The sequence below is a fragment of the Mustela nivalis genome, assembly GCF_964662115.1.
Source record: "Mustela nivalis genome assembly, chromosome: 9".
Lineage (NCBI taxonomy): Eukaryota > Metazoa > Chordata > Mammalia > Carnivora > Mustelidae > Mustela > Mustela nivalis.
This window is the reverse complement of record NC_139028.1, coordinates 84,191,743-84,211,128: the sequence shown is the minus strand read 5'-3', so window position 1 is coordinate 84,211,128 and position 19,386 is coordinate 84,191,743. Positions and strand designations below refer to the sequence as shown.

At 38.1% G+C, this 19,386-nt stretch overlaps 1 protein-coding gene across 2 annotated transcripts in view; it reads right to left on the bottom strand.

Moving 5' to 3' along the window:
* Window positions 1-19,386, bottom strand: part of LUZP2 (leucine zipper protein 2) — a 455,081-nt gene that overhangs the window by 48,357 nt on the left and 387,338 nt on the right. For both annotated transcript variants that reach the window (XM_082749119.1, XM_082749118.1), the window contains exon 9: window positions 15,811-15,978. In XM_082749119.1, the coding sequence (XP_082605245.1) occupies window positions 15,811-15,978 (168 nt within the window). The remainder of the gene's footprint in view (window positions 1-15,810; window positions 15,979-19,386) is intronic.

Below are 19,386 nucleotides of genomic sequence, written 5' to 3'. Positions count from 1 at the left end.
GGTAAGAAATTGGTTAAAAATCTGCCTTTGTTGCACAGCTGATTAGTAGCAGAGCACAAATTCAGATCCAGGCAGTTTGCCTATAGAATCTATGCTCTTAAACACTAGCTATACTATATGCCCGATATTGTGCTATCAATTTAGCATTTATACATTTTAGTTTATTAGGGTCATTGTTTTGTATTGTTAGCTCTGTTTCAAAAGGAATAATCACAGTCTCCAGTTTAATTTCTCAGTATCTCATATGTGCATTGAATAAATGGCAGAAGCCAGGATTTACAATCGATTTGTTGAATTCCAAATTCTGTGCTTTTAATACATGTTCATGGAACTGAGTATCTAACATTTAGTTGCAGAGTCCAGCACAGGTTTCCAGGACAGTGATGATAAAGGGAGAGTCCAGCATATCAGAGCACCCACCTAAGGGAATTTGATAATGCTTAAAAAGGACCATGGGAAAGAAGCATAAGCCTGTAACTGAAAAGCATTATTAGCATCTCTCTACATGTACATGATACTGTATAGGCAGAATGGATTAGCATTTAACCCTATCTTTTAGAAGTTGGTTTTAATACATTGGAAATAAGTGAATGTTAGGTGATTTTTATCCCTTACTGCATATTACTGACAAATTTACATTTATTGGGATATAAATGAGTTGCTAATTTTATTTTGGACTTACTATTAATTTTAATTTATATCATCTTTGGCTATATTTTCTTTTCTAAATTCATTTTGCTATATTTTCTTTGCAATACCTCATTTTATTGGATCTCATGTTTCCTAACTTCATCTCTCTTGAGATATTTTTTTCCCCCGAGGATTGGGGGAAAAAGTAGGGTACCAACAGGTGTGCTATGGAGGGAATTTAGAAATTGGAATTAGCACAAAGGATGGGTGTTCATCTTTTCTGATGGCTGGAAAAGATTCCATTGTATACATGTACAACATCTTCTTTATCCTTTCATCTGTTGAAGGACATTGGGAAATAACTTGAGGGTTGAGGGGGTGATGGAGTAACAGGGTGATGGATACTAAAGAGGGCACATGTTATGATGAGCACTGGGTGTTACATGAAACTCATGAATCATTGAACTCTACATCAAAAACTAATGATGTACTATACAGTGGCTAACTGAGCATAATAATAATAAAAAAAGAAAGAAATTGGAATTAGGGTATATGTGATAGGTACAGACAAGTTTTGCCAAGACATTTGTCTAGAGGGACAGGAAGCTTCCCCAGAGTCAAAAAGGGCCTAACTTTCCCTGATGAACTGAAGGCCATTGGGTAGCATCCCTTCTGAACTGTCCTTCATCTACATCAAAATTTATCCATGATTTCCTTCATCTTAACCAACTTTTCTTCCAAGTTGTTATGTCCCTTCCTGTTCTCCACATTCAACTCTTCACCTAGTGATCATATTCATATCCCTTGGAGTTTCTTCTAGAATTCTGACTACTTAATATAGGTCTCTAAATTTTGTCTTCATTATCTTTATTCCTTCTCCCTTTTTTCTTTCACCAAAAATGTACTCAATCTCCTTCCATTCTGTTAAGGGGCTCCTCCATCCATTTGTCCACTTTCCTCCTCTTCACAACTTATTTAAAAGAATCAACTCATTATCTCATACTTCCACATAAATCCCTCCAATATTTTTTATCCTTTGCATTTTTCAAATCCATCCCCTCCTCTCCTTTCCCACCACCATGGGCTCACCGTCTCTCCCCAAGAAGATACTTTTAATCTCCTAAAAATTTTGTTTGCTTTTATCATCTTGTCCTCCTAATCATTCTCTCTGTATTGCCTCAGGTGTACGTTGCTTTATTGCACTTAGCAGATACTGTGTCTTTTACAAATGGAGGTCTCTGGCAACCCCACATCAAGCAAATCTCTCAGTGCCACTTTTCTGACAGCGTCTTCAAGTCCCTGTGTCACATTTGGTAATTCTCAAAATATTTCAAAACTTTTCGTAATTATTGTATTTGTAATGGTGATCTGTAGTCAGTGATTATGACTTGCTAAGAGCCCAGATAATGACTAGCATGAGTTTTTTTTTTTTTTTTTTTAGATTTATTTATTTATTTATTTGAACAGAGAGAGAAATCACAAGTAGGCAGAGAGGCAGGCAGAGAGAGAAGGGGAAGCAGGCTCGCCGCTGAGCAGAAAGCCCGATGCGGGGCTCGATCCCAGGAAGCTGAGATCATGACGTGAGCCGAAGGCAGGGGCTTTAACCCACTGAGCCACCCAGGCGCCCCATGAAGTTTTTTGTTTTTGATGGCTAGCATTTTTAGTAATATTTTTATGTGGGTGGAGTTATTCAGAATATTTTGATGTGAATACCTGTCAGAGTTTGCAGTTATTCAATATTTTTGCTTTCCAAAAAAAATGCAAAGACCTTAAAATATTTTAATTCTGACCACCCTCTCACTATTTACAAGCTACTATGACAGTTTTAAGTCAGTAATGACCACTGATTTTTTTATTACATTAAAATCATTACAAGTACAGATTAATAGACTGACAGTTGTTTTAGCTCAGCCTATTGAAGATCTTATTCTACTACTTTCTAGCTTCCATCATTGCTGTTGAAAAGTCAGGTGTTGGCCTAATTGTAATTACATTCTGGGTAATTATTATTCCATTTTTTATAATGTGTCTGCTTACTTTTGAAGTTTTTTATCTTTTGATTATTTTTTGCAAGAGAGCATTTTTTAAATTAAGGTATATACTTTATAAAGACATAATGCTATTACATATTTAATGGACTACAGTATAGTGTGAATATAAATTTTATATACGCTGGGAAACAAATGTGTTTGGCTCACTTTATTGCAGTGGTCTAGAACCACACCCATAGTATCTCCGAGGTATGTCTGTACTGAAATTGTCTTCCTAAAATTGTAATTTTTCAGGTTTCCTTTGCTTAAAAAAAAAAAAAAAACTTTTGGTAGATTGTCAGTAGCTGCAAGATATAAGAATAATGAATGAGGGACGCCTGGGTGGCTCAGTTGGTTAAGCAGCTGCCTTCGGCTCAGGTCATGATCCCAGCGTCCTGGGATCGAGTCCCACATCAGGCTCCTTGCTCTGCAGGGAGCCTGCTTCTCCCTCTGACTCTTCCTTCCACTCTGTCTGCCTGTGCTCGCTCTCACTCACTCTCTCTCTGACAAATAAATAAATAAAATCTTTAAAAAAAAAAAAAAAAAAAAAAAAAGAATAATGAATGAATAATTCGTGGAGAGGAAAGGAAGCACTATTGATGTAAAATGATCAAAACAAGCTGATTGAATTCCTTATATGCTTTTCTACTGCAAGGATAATAAGGAAATATCCCTTGCAGAAAGAGTTTTTAGGATCAAGAATTATATTGCATCTAAAGAGAAAAGAAAAATTGGACAATGATTTCTTTTTTTTTTTTTTTTAAGATTTTATTTGTTTATTTGACAGACAGAGATCACAGAGCAGAGAGCCCTATGTGGGGCTCGATCCCAGGACGCGGAGATAAATGACGTGAGCTGAAGGCAGAGGCTTTAACCCACTGAGCCACCCAGGCGCCCCTGGACAATAATTTCTAATGTCTAAAATAAAATGTCCCTTGCACTGATGATCAATGGAGGGGATGGGACACGAGGTAAGTCTTACCTATGAATAGCCAAGTGGTAACTAGAAGGTAATCTAAAATGCCTTTGAAATAACTCAGTCTCTGTTACATTGGAGGCACCATGAAACTTATTGCTATTTGCTGGGTGTCTAAAAATGTTCATGAATATATAGGAAGGGAAAATGGAACCAGTCTTACGGTTCTCCTCCTGTGGGTCCCAACACCTTGTGTGGCAACACAGGGAGTGATAGGGACCAGGCAGCACAGCTTCATGAAGCCTCTGCTCACGATATGGCCTCCAGCACGGGGCCCCTGCAGTCCCTGCCACCAGGAAGCACTGGAAGGTGGGCTCTGCCAAAGGGGCAGTGAAGTAGAAGCCCAGGGGTAGATGAGCAGGGGAGCTTGTCATCTAAATCTGCGCCTGCGTAAGCGGAAAGGAAGCCAGAAAACGCAGCAGGAAATAATCTTCAGACAAAAGGGAAAAGAGGGGCAAAGGAAAAACAGGAGAACATGTTTAACCCAGAAACTAAAGATAATTTACAGGCAGGAAATGGAGAAATTACAAACAAGGAAGGTCCAGCCTCTGATGAAGGAGAGGAAAAAAAAAAAAAAAACGGAGTCTGACTACAGCATAACCATGTCTTACGGATGGTGCCGGTCTCTCTTATACAATCCAGAGGAATATTTTCTATCAACTATTTTGTACATGTAAATCTTTTAGTAGCTCCAGAAACATATTTAAGAAGGAGAGAATCCTGCCTCATCCCATTTTTTAAGTCTATTTTTTTTTTTTAAAGAGGCAAAACCATTTGCTGGTTGTTTATTTTTGATACAATCAGAAAATAGTGGGATATTGAATATGGGAGGTTTTGATTGTCTTGATTATCATTCCACAGATGGGGAAGTAGTTTTATATCCTATAATACACAGCACACTATATGGCAATTTGGAGCCACGTTCCTTTTTATTATGCCTTGAACATTTTAAATTACTTCTCTTCTCATCTTCCTTTTAGTAGAACTATTTTCTAAGGAAAACCATTCCTTTGACCTTGGCTCTCCCTATCAGAATTTCATGTACTCTGTAGCATCTTTGTTGTGGTAGTTCAGTTTACCTCATAACTTTGATCATGTGCTGAGTATGTGGTGTAGATGATTTTGTGAGTTAGGGGGATTTATGGCACAACAGCTTATCAACATTTGAAAGTATTTGCATTTGATAGCCTCTTAAGAAAAACATTTGCCTCCAAATTTAAGCTGGAAAGTCACTGGAATAACTGCTTAGAAAAGAATTACAACCGCATACCTTCTAAATATTTTGGTACATACATTAATCATGTACAAATTGAAACATCTGTGTATTGGTCCTCAAGACAACCATTAAAATCTTAATTATGAAAGAAAATAAAAATAAAATGGAACCTGCTAGCCATTCTTTTGTGACAAAGAAGATTTTCGGTAATGAGGTTTTCTCTGAATATTAACATGACTTCCTAGACTTTCCTAAAATAACATTTTGACCAATAATATTTTGTTCCTATTTTAATTTTAGGATGATTGAATGAATTATGTCTTCCTGTTGTTAACAACCGTCTCTGGAAGAACTTTATAAAGATACTCAACTGGCCAATTTCCTTTTTAAGATTTTACTTATTTATTTGACAGAGATCTCAAGTAGAGAGAGATGCAGACGGTGGGGGGACGGGAAGCAGGCTCCCCGCTGAGCAGAGAGCCTGATGTGGGGCTTAATTCCAGGACCCTGGGATCATGACCTGAGCCAAAGGTAGAGGCTTAACCCACTGAGCCACCCAGGAACCCCTGAACTAGTCAATTTCTCTGAATAATATTCTTATCATATAAGTATCAAGGACCAAGAATAAATGAAAGCTAATGAGAATTTGGTTTCAGACTATTCCAAGATACAAACCTGTACACCAGTACTATAAAATATACCTCAAAGGTTCCTTGTGGGTTCAATTTTCATATTGAAAAGATACAGAACCTTTTATAAATTTCTGGAATCAAAGACTCCCACTTCAGATGAAAACAGATTGGTATAAAATGTCAGTTCACTAAATACTCCATTTTTGTTCTTTCATAGGGAATATCTTGTAGAAATGTACTATAAAATAAGGCAGATTTATGGGAATTCAATTATAAAATTTTGGGGAAAAAGTGTTAGGTCTTAATTTCGCTGACTTTGGGGAGTCACCTGCAAAGCCCATCAGATGACCAAAGAGTCCCAGGGCTCTGCTTTCTGTACGGAGGAGCTGCTCTCCTCGAGGGCTTCAGACTCAGGCTCTCCCCCAAGACCACTTTTCCCAGTGAGCATCAATCAGAAGAGTCTAACATACACAAATATTTCTGTAGTGCAGTAAAAAGGTGTCATTTTATAGTTTTAATTTGCATTATGAAAATAAGTCTGTACACCAAGTAATACATATTTAATGAATATGAATCATGTAAATTGGGTCATGGCGTTTATGAAATATGAAAAATATGAAAATATGAAAGATACATATCAAATATGTATCTTATAATTTTATAATATAATTTTACAAGGGGGTGCCTGGGTGGCTCAGTTGTTAAGCGTCCTCCTTCTGCTCAGGTCATGATTCCAGGATCCTGGGATCGAGCCCCACATTGGGCACCCTGCTCAACGAGAAGACTGCTTCTCTCTCTCTCACTCCCCCTGCTTGTGTTCCCTCTTTCACTCTCTCTGTCAAATAAAATCTTAAAAAAATATATATATAATTTTACAAATATTATGTACATCTATATGATGTATATTCATAAAATAACATGTTTTGTATTTTAAACTAAATTTTTATTTTCTATATTTAAATTTTATTTGATTATTCATTATTTTATGTTAATTTCTATTTTAAATTTATTTTTAATTTTTAAATTAAATTAAAGTAAATTTTATTTATAATTTTATATATTGTGTTATATATTAAATTTATATTATATATATGAATTTAAATTAAATTAAATTTTAATTTTAATATTCATTTATTATTTATATTATTATTAATTATTTAATAAAATAAAAATATTTTAAATATTTTTAACAATTTAGCTTCATTGCCACATACATGCCATATCTGCTGCAAAATAATCAAAGAAACTCTTAAAACTTCCAAGGACCAAAAATGCAATCCAAACAAAATTCCTTAGTTGTAATATTATATGTTTATGAAAATTTTTAAGTGTATGTATTCATGTTTATCCTCATAATAACCCTGGATATAAAGATACAAAACATATTATGTAGCCTGGAAGAATGCCAGTAGTTGGTAGACGTGAAAGCTGGCCAAAGAGTGAGCTAATGACAGACAACTGGTAGAAAACCAAATCTACCTAAAACCTCTGAGCTAGTTGAGAAATCTTCTTTTCTCTAGGGAAGTGGGGGAAAAGGGCAGGCTTAATTCTCAGACTCCTTTCCCATTCTTAGAGTAAGGATTTTAATAGTTCTCAACCTTGAATATAAATTAGAATAATCTGGGAGTTTTGAATAATCCCCCCAAACTAGCCTGCTCTTCAGGTGGATTGTATCAGAATTGTGAGTGTTGACACTCCGGTGTGAGTGAAACCTGCAGGGATTAAAAATGAAGCCTATGATGATTCCAGGTGCACTGCTTTGAGAGTTCCTAGAAATTGCATTGCAACAGATTTTTGGCAGAAGAAAGGGAAACACAAATCCACTTTGCTTTAAACAGCCGGGCACCAAGCAGAATGCAGTTTTCGCTTGGATGCCTTTAAGCTCCTGAATAGGGTCACTGTTGACTGCTGCCCTAGAATGACTTTGACATTTTTAACAAACCAGAAAAAATAAAACAAAACATAAAAAGCAAAAACAAAAAAAACAAATCATCCTTGTCCAATTAAGTAGATACCACAGTTGTGACCTTTACCAATGTAAACTAGAGCTAAATCCAAGACAGTGAGTTGCATGGAAAGAAAAAGAGAAAAGATAGAAGATGGTCACTGCCTGGGGTGAGGATGAAATTCCGGATTTTCATAACACAATTTCTTCATTGTTTATCAGCATTATTGATCTGGATTGCTTTTCCTTTCTGCTGTCTTTCAGTGTTCTTCTTTCCTTATGGAATTTACTATTGTGATCACTGACATTAAATGTACTGTGAGAACCCATCCATACTATTATGCTAAAAAACTATAGTTATATTCACTTGGATAGATACATTGTATACTCACATATCAACAATAAAACAAGGCACACAGTTTTTGTTTTAATGTAATGTTTTATACTAAAAAGTCTTCTTTAAATCTTCTCAATATGTTATCCCAGTTTCCAGATATAATACTTATTTCCTATTTTTATTGTTTCTCAGTGTCAGACACTAGTACATACAGTGAATTCTGTATGTAGATTTTTTTTAATTAATTCTTCACATGAGCTCTCTAAGGTTGGTGCTGTTATTGTCTCTATCTTATATATACAGAGATTAGTCCCAGAGAAGTAATTTGATCCAGGTTTCAAAGTTAGAAAATTGCAGAGAACGGATTTTTACTTGGTCAGTCTGACTTATGAATCTTAGTTTTCTCTTTGAAAAAACAATTTTCTGGGGTCCCAGGGTGGCTCACTGGGTTTAGCTTCTGCCTTTGGCTCAAGTCATGATCCCAGGGTCCTGGGATCAAGTCCTGCATCGGGCTCTCTGCTCAGCAGGGAGCCTGCTTCCTCCTCTCTCTCTGTCTGTCTCTCTGCCTACTTGTGATCTGTCAAATAAACGAATAAAATCTTTAAAAAAAATAAAAATAAAAAAAAAGTTTGCCTTATATTTATGTTCATTATACAAAGTTTTTTGGATGTTGATGAAATGTACAGCCTAATTACATGGGCAAAAGTCCCGCTGTTCCCTCAAGGGTCTTGGCTAGAACACGTGGGCCAGAAACATAAGCCTTGGGATGCTTGGGTGGCTCAGTTGGTTAAGTGTCTGCTTTCGGCTCAGGTCATGATCCTAGGGTCCCAGGATGGAGTCCTGCGTGGGGCTCCCTGCTCATCAGGGAGGAGCAGACTCCTCTCCTCCCTCTCCCTCTGCCTGTTCCTCCTCCTGTTTGAACTTTCTCTCTCAAATAAATAAATGAAAAAAAAAAAAAAGGAAACATGAGCCTTTTCTCCCTTTGAAGGTCTCTGCCAGATGTGGTAACTGGTGGGTTTGGGACCAGGAAGGAGATGACCCTGTGGTGGGGAGGTACCCCCCTGAGGCACATGACCTTGGAGGCCTGGTGCTGGCAGCGCCACCTATCCATCCCTGCCCAGCCCTATGGAGGAACCATGGTTGAGGGGAACCTGTCCTGCGGAGACATCAGCTCTGGAAAGGGAGGATCGAAAAAGGAGGAGGCTGGAAACTGTCTTTACTTACTGTGCCCCGGCCAGAGTCTGGCCTTTTTTGCATCTTCTTTAACTTTCCCAGAAACACTCATAGGTAAATATCATCACCCGAATGTAAAGTGAATCCTAGCTCTTAAGCAGCATATCATGTAGCTGTAAACACCAATGACATTACTACATTAATAATTCATATTTTTTACCTAAAAGTAGATCTCTGGGTAATAGGCCTCCTGTTCTTCTGCCTACATTTATATATTTTCTAAATTATATAAAGTCACATCTAATATTTTATAATAAAATGAATGTAATTAAGGGAAACAGTATAATGGATATATAAAATTGTTAGTTTTTTTCAGAACACGCCATTAATTAAGCAGTTTTTACAACTAATTGTTTTGCCTTTTCTCAGCACTTACTGTTCATCTAGCTCTACCACACAAGCAGAAGACAAAAACCAATGAGTATGTTGATCACATATTGTTTGTATATCATGATGCTCAGTAAGCCTATTTTAAAGGTTTAACACACATATACACATGCCACACTCATACATACAGAGGTGTGTGCTATTCACTAACTTAGGGGGTTGAGAAGATCCTGATTTGTAGTGTTTGTCAGTTTCTATGGTATAAATATTACCAATTTCAATCTATCAAGGTGATATTATTGAATACGAATTGGAAAGAGAGATTAGTAGCACAGCATTTCATAATATTTCCAGAGCTTGGGGCCAAAAGACATATTATAAAATCCTCAAGAACAGAAATAATAGCATGATGTAGTAGTTTTGGTATTTGCCACATTTGCTTTTAGTAAATTTTACTTGATTGTAAGTGTATGTAATTAATATTTAATAAGGGCTGTGTTTGCCAGCCGACTCATACAAATTCTGAAAACTTAATACTCAGTTTTTTTTTTTTTTTTAAGATTTATTTATTTAGTCTAGAGAGAAAGAGAGAGGCAAGCAGGGGGAGGGGCAGAGGGAGAGGAAGAGAATCTTAAGCAGACTCCCCACTGAGCTCAGAGCTCCACATGGGGCTCGATCTCACAATCATGAGATCATGACCTGAGCTGAAGGCAGAGGCTTAAGAAACTAAGCCACTCAGGTGCCCCTGAGTCAGCTTTTTTTTTTTTTTTTTTTTTTAAGATTTTATTTACTTATTTGACAGACAAGTAGGCAGAGAGGCAGGCAGAGACAGAGAGAGGAGGAAGCAGGCTCCCCACTGAGCAGAGAGCCCCATGTGGGGCTCAATCCCAGGATCCTGAGACCACGACCCGAGTCGAAGGCAGAGGCTTTAACCCACTGAGTCACCCAGGTGCCCCCAGTCAGCTTTTAAAAGCAGATACCAGTCATGGAGTATTCACCATTCTAAGTTTACACAATGACATGCATATTTGGTTGTTTCGTACTGGTAAAACAGCATGAAAAAGTCATGGTTCTCAGTCCAAATGTATAGCAAAGTGAGGATCTCAACAAAAGCCAATAGATACACACTTTTACCATAAACATTTCATCAATTAGACTACACATAAAACCATACTGAATACCAAACGGTATTTCTCTTCTCCGGGGTCCTTTGAGGCCCTCATCTCTTTTCATGTTACACTGTCCTGTCACGTCTTTTAATCTACTTCCAACATTTAATCACTAGCCATGGTGATGATGCCAAATCCTTTTTATCTCCACTTTATCTCTGGGTGTCTTCCCTGAATTCCAGATTCAAATGTTTAATCACCTCTGGGATATAGACACTTGACTGTATGAGAGACCCCTAACACTGAGCATGTTGAAAAACAAACCGATCTTGGTTCTCCTCTTGCCTTCTGCATCATAGTGAATACATCAATCACTGAATATTCTTTACTTCCTACCTTCATGCCTCCACACTTAACTCCACATCACAGCAATGTGAAGCCCCCATGACATCTTGAACCCTGTTTCCATTTCTGTACCACAGATGGGATTACCATCATCTCCTACATGGTTCAGGGAAACAGACTGTCACTGGTTTGCTAGATTCCACTCTAGATAGGAAGTATTTTATGCAAATGCAAATCAGAGTTCCTGGCTCCTACCTTTGCTCTTTACCTCTCTGTTGGAATGAAATTTTCTACATAATAAATATATAATCTTATAACAAAGACATCATCTCATGTGCCCTTGGATCCAGGTCTTTTTAGTCTTTATCTTTAATCAAAGCTATTTGGAATATGAAATTCCAAATGCAAAAAAAAAAAAAAAAAAAAGTTCTGATATACCATACAACCCTTGCATTTTTTCTCTTGTTCTCTTTTTACAGAGAATTCAGTCAGCGTCCAAAAGGTTGTGTGATTTCGAACTTGCATCCCCACTGATGAGCATGGTCTTGGCATACAGACGGAAAACAATTTATTTGAATACTAAGCACTTAATGAGCACTCAATAATATATATTTTCTAACTTCTAAATAATGAAACTATCCAAGAAGAGGGACAATGCTATGCATTGAGCATCTGTATCATCTAAAATTCCTATGTTAAAGCCCTAGCTCTCAGTACGATGCTATTAGGAGCTGGGCCTTCTGGTGGTCATTAGGTTTAGATTAAGTCATGATGATGGGGCCCTCATGGTGGGATTTGTGCTCTCCTATAAAAAATATAAAGACAGAGATCTCTTTCCAGTCACACATATCTAAAAAAGACCCAGTGAGCACTCAGCCAAAAGCTGTCTACCTTCCAGGAAGAGGGCCTCATCAAGAACTAAATGTGGGAGCACCTTGACCTTGGGTTTCACAGCCTCCAAACTGGGAGAAACGTGTCTATTGTTTAAGTGGCCTCGTCTATGGCATTCTGTTATAACAGCCCAAACTGACCAAAACAGAAATACGGCAAGTGTCATTTTAAATGAATTCTGCAGAAACATCATTCTGGGCAGCAAATCATGGGAGCAAACCAAGGAGCTAAGCACAGCCGTCTCCTTTAAGGAGAGAGGAGCATGTGGCCATCATTATACTCATGATATGAGCAGGAGCCATGAGGGATAAACACTGTGTTGTCAAAGCCCTGACCACAGAAAAAGAACTCGGAGGGTAAGAAAGAATTCACTCAAATTAGAAAGAAGCAACATAACAACATGGAGAATATGATGAAATAAGAGACGCTGATGGACCTGACTGCGGGTCCTCAGCAGAAACTTCAGCTATAGGACTTGAAGGTCACACAAAAAGCATCCTCCAGAATCAATAAAAACAGGTAGAGGTTCCCGGGGGCACCTGAGGGCTCAGTCAGTTCAGTGACTCTTGATTTCAGCTCAGGTCATGATCTCAGGGTCATGAGATCGAGCCCTGCACCCAGGCTCTGCGCTCAGCAGGGGAGTCTGCTTGAGATTCTCTCTCTCTCTCTCCCTCTGCTCCTCCCCCTTCTCACACACTCTCTCTCTTCTTCAAATAAATAAATAAATACTTTTTAAAAAGTAGACCTTACCAATATATAAATTAAGTTCTTGTCAGTAGATTCTTATAATGTTAAACTCCCCACCTAAGGAAAACTGTGGCTATTAAAATCCACAGTGAAATATACACAAATGTGTGTTATATACATATGTACATATTTAATGTAATAATGTGTATATGTATGTATGTATGTATGCATGTATACACATATACATATACACATCTGAACAATGCAATGAAAATTTTGACTGCATTACCAAATCTTCTTTAGGAAAAACAGAATGACATTTTGGGGGTACTGAGCATGGTATGTGGGTGTCTTGTTTTTTTTCCAAATGTGAGTTGAAAATTGGTTATTTGTCTGTGTTTCAGGGATTTCAGGGAAAACCATTCAAGAGTTGAAGATTTAAGAAACCAAATGAAGGGGTGCCTGGGCGGCCCAGTCATTAAGTGTCTGCCTATGGCTCAGGTCATGATCCCAGGGTCCTGGGATCGAGCCCTGCATTGGGCTCCCTGCTCAGTGGGGATCCTGCTTCTCCCTCTCCTTTTTTCCCTACTTGTGTTCCCTCTCTTGCTATTGTCTCTCTCTCTCTCAAATAAAATCTTAAAAAAACAAACAAGCAAATGAAAGTAGATGAAACCAATAGTAATCTAATGAAAATGGGGAGTTATCAGTTGTAATGTTCATGCCACAACAACACTCGGACAGGGGCTTGAGGAAACTGAGGCACAGGGAGGGTAAGAGATGTGATCCCCTCACAGCAACGGGAAGGCCTATCATGTCACTGCAGCTGTAATTAGCCAACTCTGAAGGTGTACCCATTAAATGTCCTCATTTAAAAGTTCCTTTTTTCATGCACAGAGAAAAAAAGATTCCGTGATGGAAGGGTCTCTCTTACTCACACCTTACATCACATCACATTATCCAGGATTTTAAAAATGTTTTCTGAAGCGCCGGCATACAGCCGAAGCCCCAAGTATACATAAAATACAATTTCCACCACTAATGAAAAGATAAAGAATGCAGGCAAATCATAAACACTAGAGAAGCTTTTAATGCTAATCCATAAAATAGAATGCTCTATAGTACATCAACTTAGATTTATTGAACTTTATCTTAAACAATTGGATTTTTCTGTTATTGCTTTCTGAGAAATGAGCAATTTCTAAACCAGCCTCACCTAAATTCTTCCTACATTTTTCTCTGATAAGCCAAGGGAAATAATAAATATTTATTATTTATTTCAAGGACAGGACATACATTTATTCATAGTAAATCCGTTAAAGTAACAATCAGTAATCCCTCCACACATTCAGGGTCATCAAGAGCCCAGTTTTAATTGGGCCTAAACAAACATATTTTGAGTGGAGATAGGTGTCCTGTGTGCCCCTAGAATTACAAAGTACTTTGCCCAAAGTCATCAGACTTAATAAGGCTGAACCTTTGCTCCTCTCTTTGACCAAAACTAAGGAGGCAGGGTGTGGCTTCCTGGCGGGTGCGTGACACTGTGTGAGAAGCTTGGCATTTTACCAGTGACCAATGTCAATGGATTTCTTCATGACTTTTCCTAAACATAACAAATACATCATTATGCAAATTTCTTCCCTGCCTTTGGTTAAGCAAATAAACCCTTTAGACTAGAGTTTCCAAAGAGGCAGGAGGAAAAAATAAAGGAGAAAAATACTGGCCTAAACATTTCTAGAGATCTTAGGTACAGAGTAAAAAGAGAATAAGATCAAATGAAAAAATATATATTTTAAATGACTTTTGATAGGGAAACATGAGATTATACAGACTAAATCTGTGCAGTTCATACATTGATTAGTCATCAATAAAAACACATTTTTTTTTTCCTCTTGGTTTTGACTCTGAAAATAGCATTTCTCTAAACTGCCATTTATGCACAGATGCACAAATTTGTTTTATTCCAGTGTAAGGAATCAGAGTAAGCAGTAAGGAAGCTCCACAGTAGTGCATCACTGGGTAACTGCGTCAGTGCTTCTCAGGTGCTTCTGGACCCACCATAGTTAAGAGTTTGCAGCAGACGTGGAACTGGCATCCGCAACACTCACTTTAACAGCCAGTGGTCCTAAGGCAAGAGAGCCAGCACTTTCAAATATACTGCCTGAAGCTACACTTTCTCCAGTAACTATTTCAGAGTGCCAGGATTTATTTAAACGTAGAAGACAGTAAATGGAAGGTTCTGATGACCTAAGTACAGAATGACAAAACTCCCCACTGCCCTGTCTAATGTAGAGAGGTGGTGGGAATTGAGGAAGTTTTGCTTGATTCACCTGGTCTCAGAATCTCTTAGGAAGCTTTTGTTTTATTTTTTATTTTTTTAAAAGATTTTATTTATTTATTTGACAGCGGTAACAAGTAGTCAGAGAGGCAGGCAGAAAGAGAGATGGAGGAGGAAGCAGGCTCCCCAAAGAGCGGAGAACCCGATGTAGGGCTCGATCCCAGGACCCTGGGATCATGACCTGAGCCAAAAGCAGAGGCTTAACCCACTGAGCCTTCCAGGCACCCCTCTTAGGGAGCTTTTAAAAACTACTAATGACTTAGAGCCCAATCAGAAAGAATTTAATATGTTTGAGATGAGTCCCAAGTGTCAGGATTTTCTTAAAGTATCCTGAGAGAGTCACATATGCAGGAAATGCTGAAAACCATGGCTTTAAAAGTTTTTTAAAAAGTATCCACTTTTGTAAGGATAACTGTTATACCCTAGGAGAAAGTATTTTCCATATTAAACCTCTGGTATATACTGGTATGTAATATAAGATGCTTTCTTTAATTAATTATAAAACAAAGCTATCATTATTATTATTAAAATATGATTAGTAATATAATCATATTAAATTATATGATAAGATTCTATTATTAAGTCATGATGATTATAAATTGAAATAGTACTATTAAAATGTTATTTTAAAATAATTTTAGATTATTTTATAATAATAATTATTATTCTTATAATTGGGTAATTGTGGTTAACACGCAGCTGGCTCTCTAAAACAAATTTTGTTGGGGCGCCTGGGTGGCTCAGTGGGTTAATCCTCTGCCTTTGGCTCAGGTCATGATCTCAGGGTCCTGGGATGGAGTCCCGCATTGGACTCTGTTCAACAGGGTGCCTGTTTCCCTCTCTCTCTGCCTGCCTCTCTGCTTACTTGTGATCTCTCTCTCTCCATCAAATAAATAAATAAAATCTTTAAAAAAAATTAAAAAAATAAAACAAACATTGTTGTCCAATGTTCTCTAAGTGACAACAGACACTTTACAAAGGGTTAGCGCTTTCCATTTACTTCCTAATCTTTCAATGAATTTGGTATCTTACTCTGTCCACTCTGATGATCATGGAGAATGGAGTATAAAGACAGTGCTTCGCTTGCTTCTACTTTCAAAGCATGACCGAAGTGTACCTGGAATTTTGAACTTGCATCAGGAATCACAGGGCTAGCTGTCCCAGGTACAAGTGGCAGCTGAGTTGGACTTGGCCTCGTTAGACTCAAAGGAGGAGGAGCCTGATTACGGAACACGGTAGACAGGCAGAGATGCACAGTCTCCTTCATTGCCTTCAGCTGTGAGTCCTACGGAAAAAGAGAGAGAACAACTTTTACATGCGGTTCCCATTGTTCTTTCTTTTTTTCTTTTTTTTTTTTTTAAAGATTTTATTTATTTATTTGACAGAGAACACAAGTAGGCAGAAAGGCAGGCAGAGAGAGAGGAGGAAACAAGCTCCCTGCTGAGCAGAGAGCCCGATGCGGGACTCGATCCCAGGACCCTGAGATCATGACCTGAGCCCAAGGCAGCGGCTTAACCCACTGAGCCACCCAGGCGCCCCGGATTGTTCTTTCTTTGATTTGATTCTCCCCATCCTTCCAGCCTGCACTCAGTTCCCCCACAAATACCTACCAGTTTTCAAATGTTAACTTCCTCACTTCTAAATTCCACTCTGACACACTCACTGTTTATGGCTCACTCAGTCTATTTTTAGGAGCTACTGTGTCTCATGATATATTTTGAACACCGAAATTCAGAGACATATGTTACCTGATGTGATTTCAGTTGTGATAGTTTGTTGGCAAGGACATGTCATCTAGGGTCACTTTGTAGACAATGTCTGTAGAAACCTGCCATCTTTCTCTTGGTGTCCATCTCTTTTATGACAAACCGTTCCCCTGGCAATGGAGGGCCCTGAGTTTCTCAGAACAGCCTGCAGCACTACTCAGTTTGCCCACAGATTGGAAAAAAATCAACTTTGTTTCTAATAAAACACTTATTTCCTGTGGGCCTTGTTAAGTGGTAGGAGATAATCCAATATGGTCGTAAATTATAATATTTATACTTTCTTATATTTTCATAGGATTTCACAATATTTCAAGCTCTTTCACATGCAGGAAATAATTTTATGCTAACATCTGTGGAACTGGCATCATTATTAGTATTTGAAGAAAGTATTTGAAGAAAGGAAAGTTCAAGATTTTCAGACTGCTTTTTACCCCTGGTTTATAATCACAAGGCAGACTGAACTAATGTAGACAACAACCATCTGTAACTCCCATCTTAACACCACTGCTAAAATATTTTTATTTTTTAATTTGTTTTAAAGGGAGGGTTTTTCTTTTAAAGATTTTATTTATTTATTTTTGTTAGACAGAGAGAGAGAGAGAATGAGCATAGGCAGGGGGAGTGGCAGGCAGAGGGAGAAGCAGGCTCCCCATTGAGAAAGAAGCCCCATGTGGGACTCAGAGCCAAAGATATATGGTTAACTGACTAAGCCACACAGACATCCCTAAAAGTATTTTTAAATGCTGATAAAGTAAATAGTAATAATAATAATAATAATACAACTCTGAGTACAAATGACAGAGAGATCTCCAGTGCCAAAATGGAAAGACATATAAATTTTAGGAAAGCTTATGGTAACTCAGGGGTAATGAAGGGCATGGATGTAGACCCAAATAAGGAAATGTCACATAATCATCCATTTCAAGACATGAGATGTGGCCTTTGTGGCAACAGAGAGGAAGAGATTAGTTACTAGGGCCAAGATCCCTGGAGAAGCTGGCACATGTGGAGTGTACCCTTTTAGGGTACCCATGGGTCAGTGAAGCAGCAGAGTCTGTTGTCCTCCTTTTGAGGGGGTATTCTTCCAACCAATCTGCTATCTTTTATATTCTATGCCAGGAACACACCTCCTATAGCATCTGCTCCTATTTCCAGTCTCCTGAAGAGTAGCGACTATGACTTGGATCCTTCCCAAGATCTACCTCTGAGCTTTCCACTCATATGTGATGTGATAAGATTTATCTTTAAGACAAGAGAGAATGTCTTTCTAGAGGAGCAGCAGTTTAAGAAATCTATTTGGTCCAGGCCAGAGATGAAAGAAACAAAACAAAACAAAAGCAGCAGGTAGAGTATCAACTGGGATACGTAAGAAATAGAACGAACGTGTATTTCCTTCTCGTTAGTATTGTCCCGACAGGTTGTCTAAGATGACATAAACATCTGAGAAGAGCTAGGCTGGAGGAATGTCGTTAAATGGGCAGGACAGGACCAAGCTGGGCCAAGCTGAATGATGACATTTTACTCAACATGGTCCCCTGGATCGGCTTGTCTGAGCTCCTGACTTTTTGTCCTTCCTGCACCCCATTAGGTTCAATCCTCTATGTGTGTCCTTTATAGAATCTGTCTCTAATTTTTAATTTATATGGATATATACACATGTGTAAGTTGTCTATTCTGTTCAGAACTGTGTATTTAGCACGTAACATGATCCCTGACATGTTAGAAGGGACTCACCAGAAAGGTTTCTGAATCAATGACTTAAACACGTGGGTGAAAAAGCTGCTTCTACTTACTGGGAAGGACAGTGATAAGCTTTATCAATGACAAGAAATTAAATAATAGTTCAGATTTCTCTTCCTAGTGGTGCTTTCTTATAACCATGGTTAACGCTCCTCTCACCATGGAAGAGAACATTGTGGGCTGGGCCAGGAGTGAAAGATTGCAGGGGGCACTGAACAATTTAAATTTGTTTTCTGTCTCACATGTTATAGTGAGACAATGGATATAGAGTTAATGCAACAGAGTCAGACAAGTCTGGGCCCAGATTCAAAGTTAATGTGGCTTTGAAATGCAGCCTTTGAAATGAGACAATCACCTCAGATAATGCAGGAAGTTGTGATGGCTATTTTCTTCACTATATTTATATCTTGGCTCCTCTAAATACATGACGTGTGTAAAAGTTGTATCTATAATAGGCTCACAGTATATATATTGGCAAAAGGAACAAATTTCTGAGTAATGCCTGAACTTGGATGTGAAAATAAAGACCTGTAGCAAGTTAATAGCTTCGTACATCGGTTTTCAGGAAATGCTATTCCGGGAAGACACATTTTCCAGTGGAACAATACTTGAAGACGTGCATGTATGTGACATTTTAAATGATCTGAACTTGATCATCGCATTTGTTCCCAGGGGTCTCCTGACATGGTCAGGATCATCTCAGGTAACAGATTCAACATCACACAGACATAACTTCCAACTCCCTGATGTTTCACAGCTATGGGGGTAAGTCATCTTTGCTCTTCTGTTCCAACTGATTCCTGACCTCTTAGCTCCTGATTTTATTTCTTTATTGGGCCACAAGCATATGACTTGGCCTCCTGCCTTAGATTCTGTCTCCATTCCTTGATTACACTGTAGACTTTTCCTGCAAGAGATCACAGATTGCTGAGCCACCTTGACCTACTTTGCTCAGCTTTCTACCATGAAAACAGCTCTTTAGTTATTCTCTCTAACTTAATACCACCTTTTACTGACACTACTCAGACTTGGCTTGACCCATTTCCATAAGCAGGACTCAGACGATGATTTTACATCACGACATCATTATATTTTCATTATACTGCTGGCTGTAGTTGTAGCCTGTTTTGAAACTGCAGGTTACTGTTCACTTTGAGGTTCACCGTAACTAGATGTTACCTGATGAA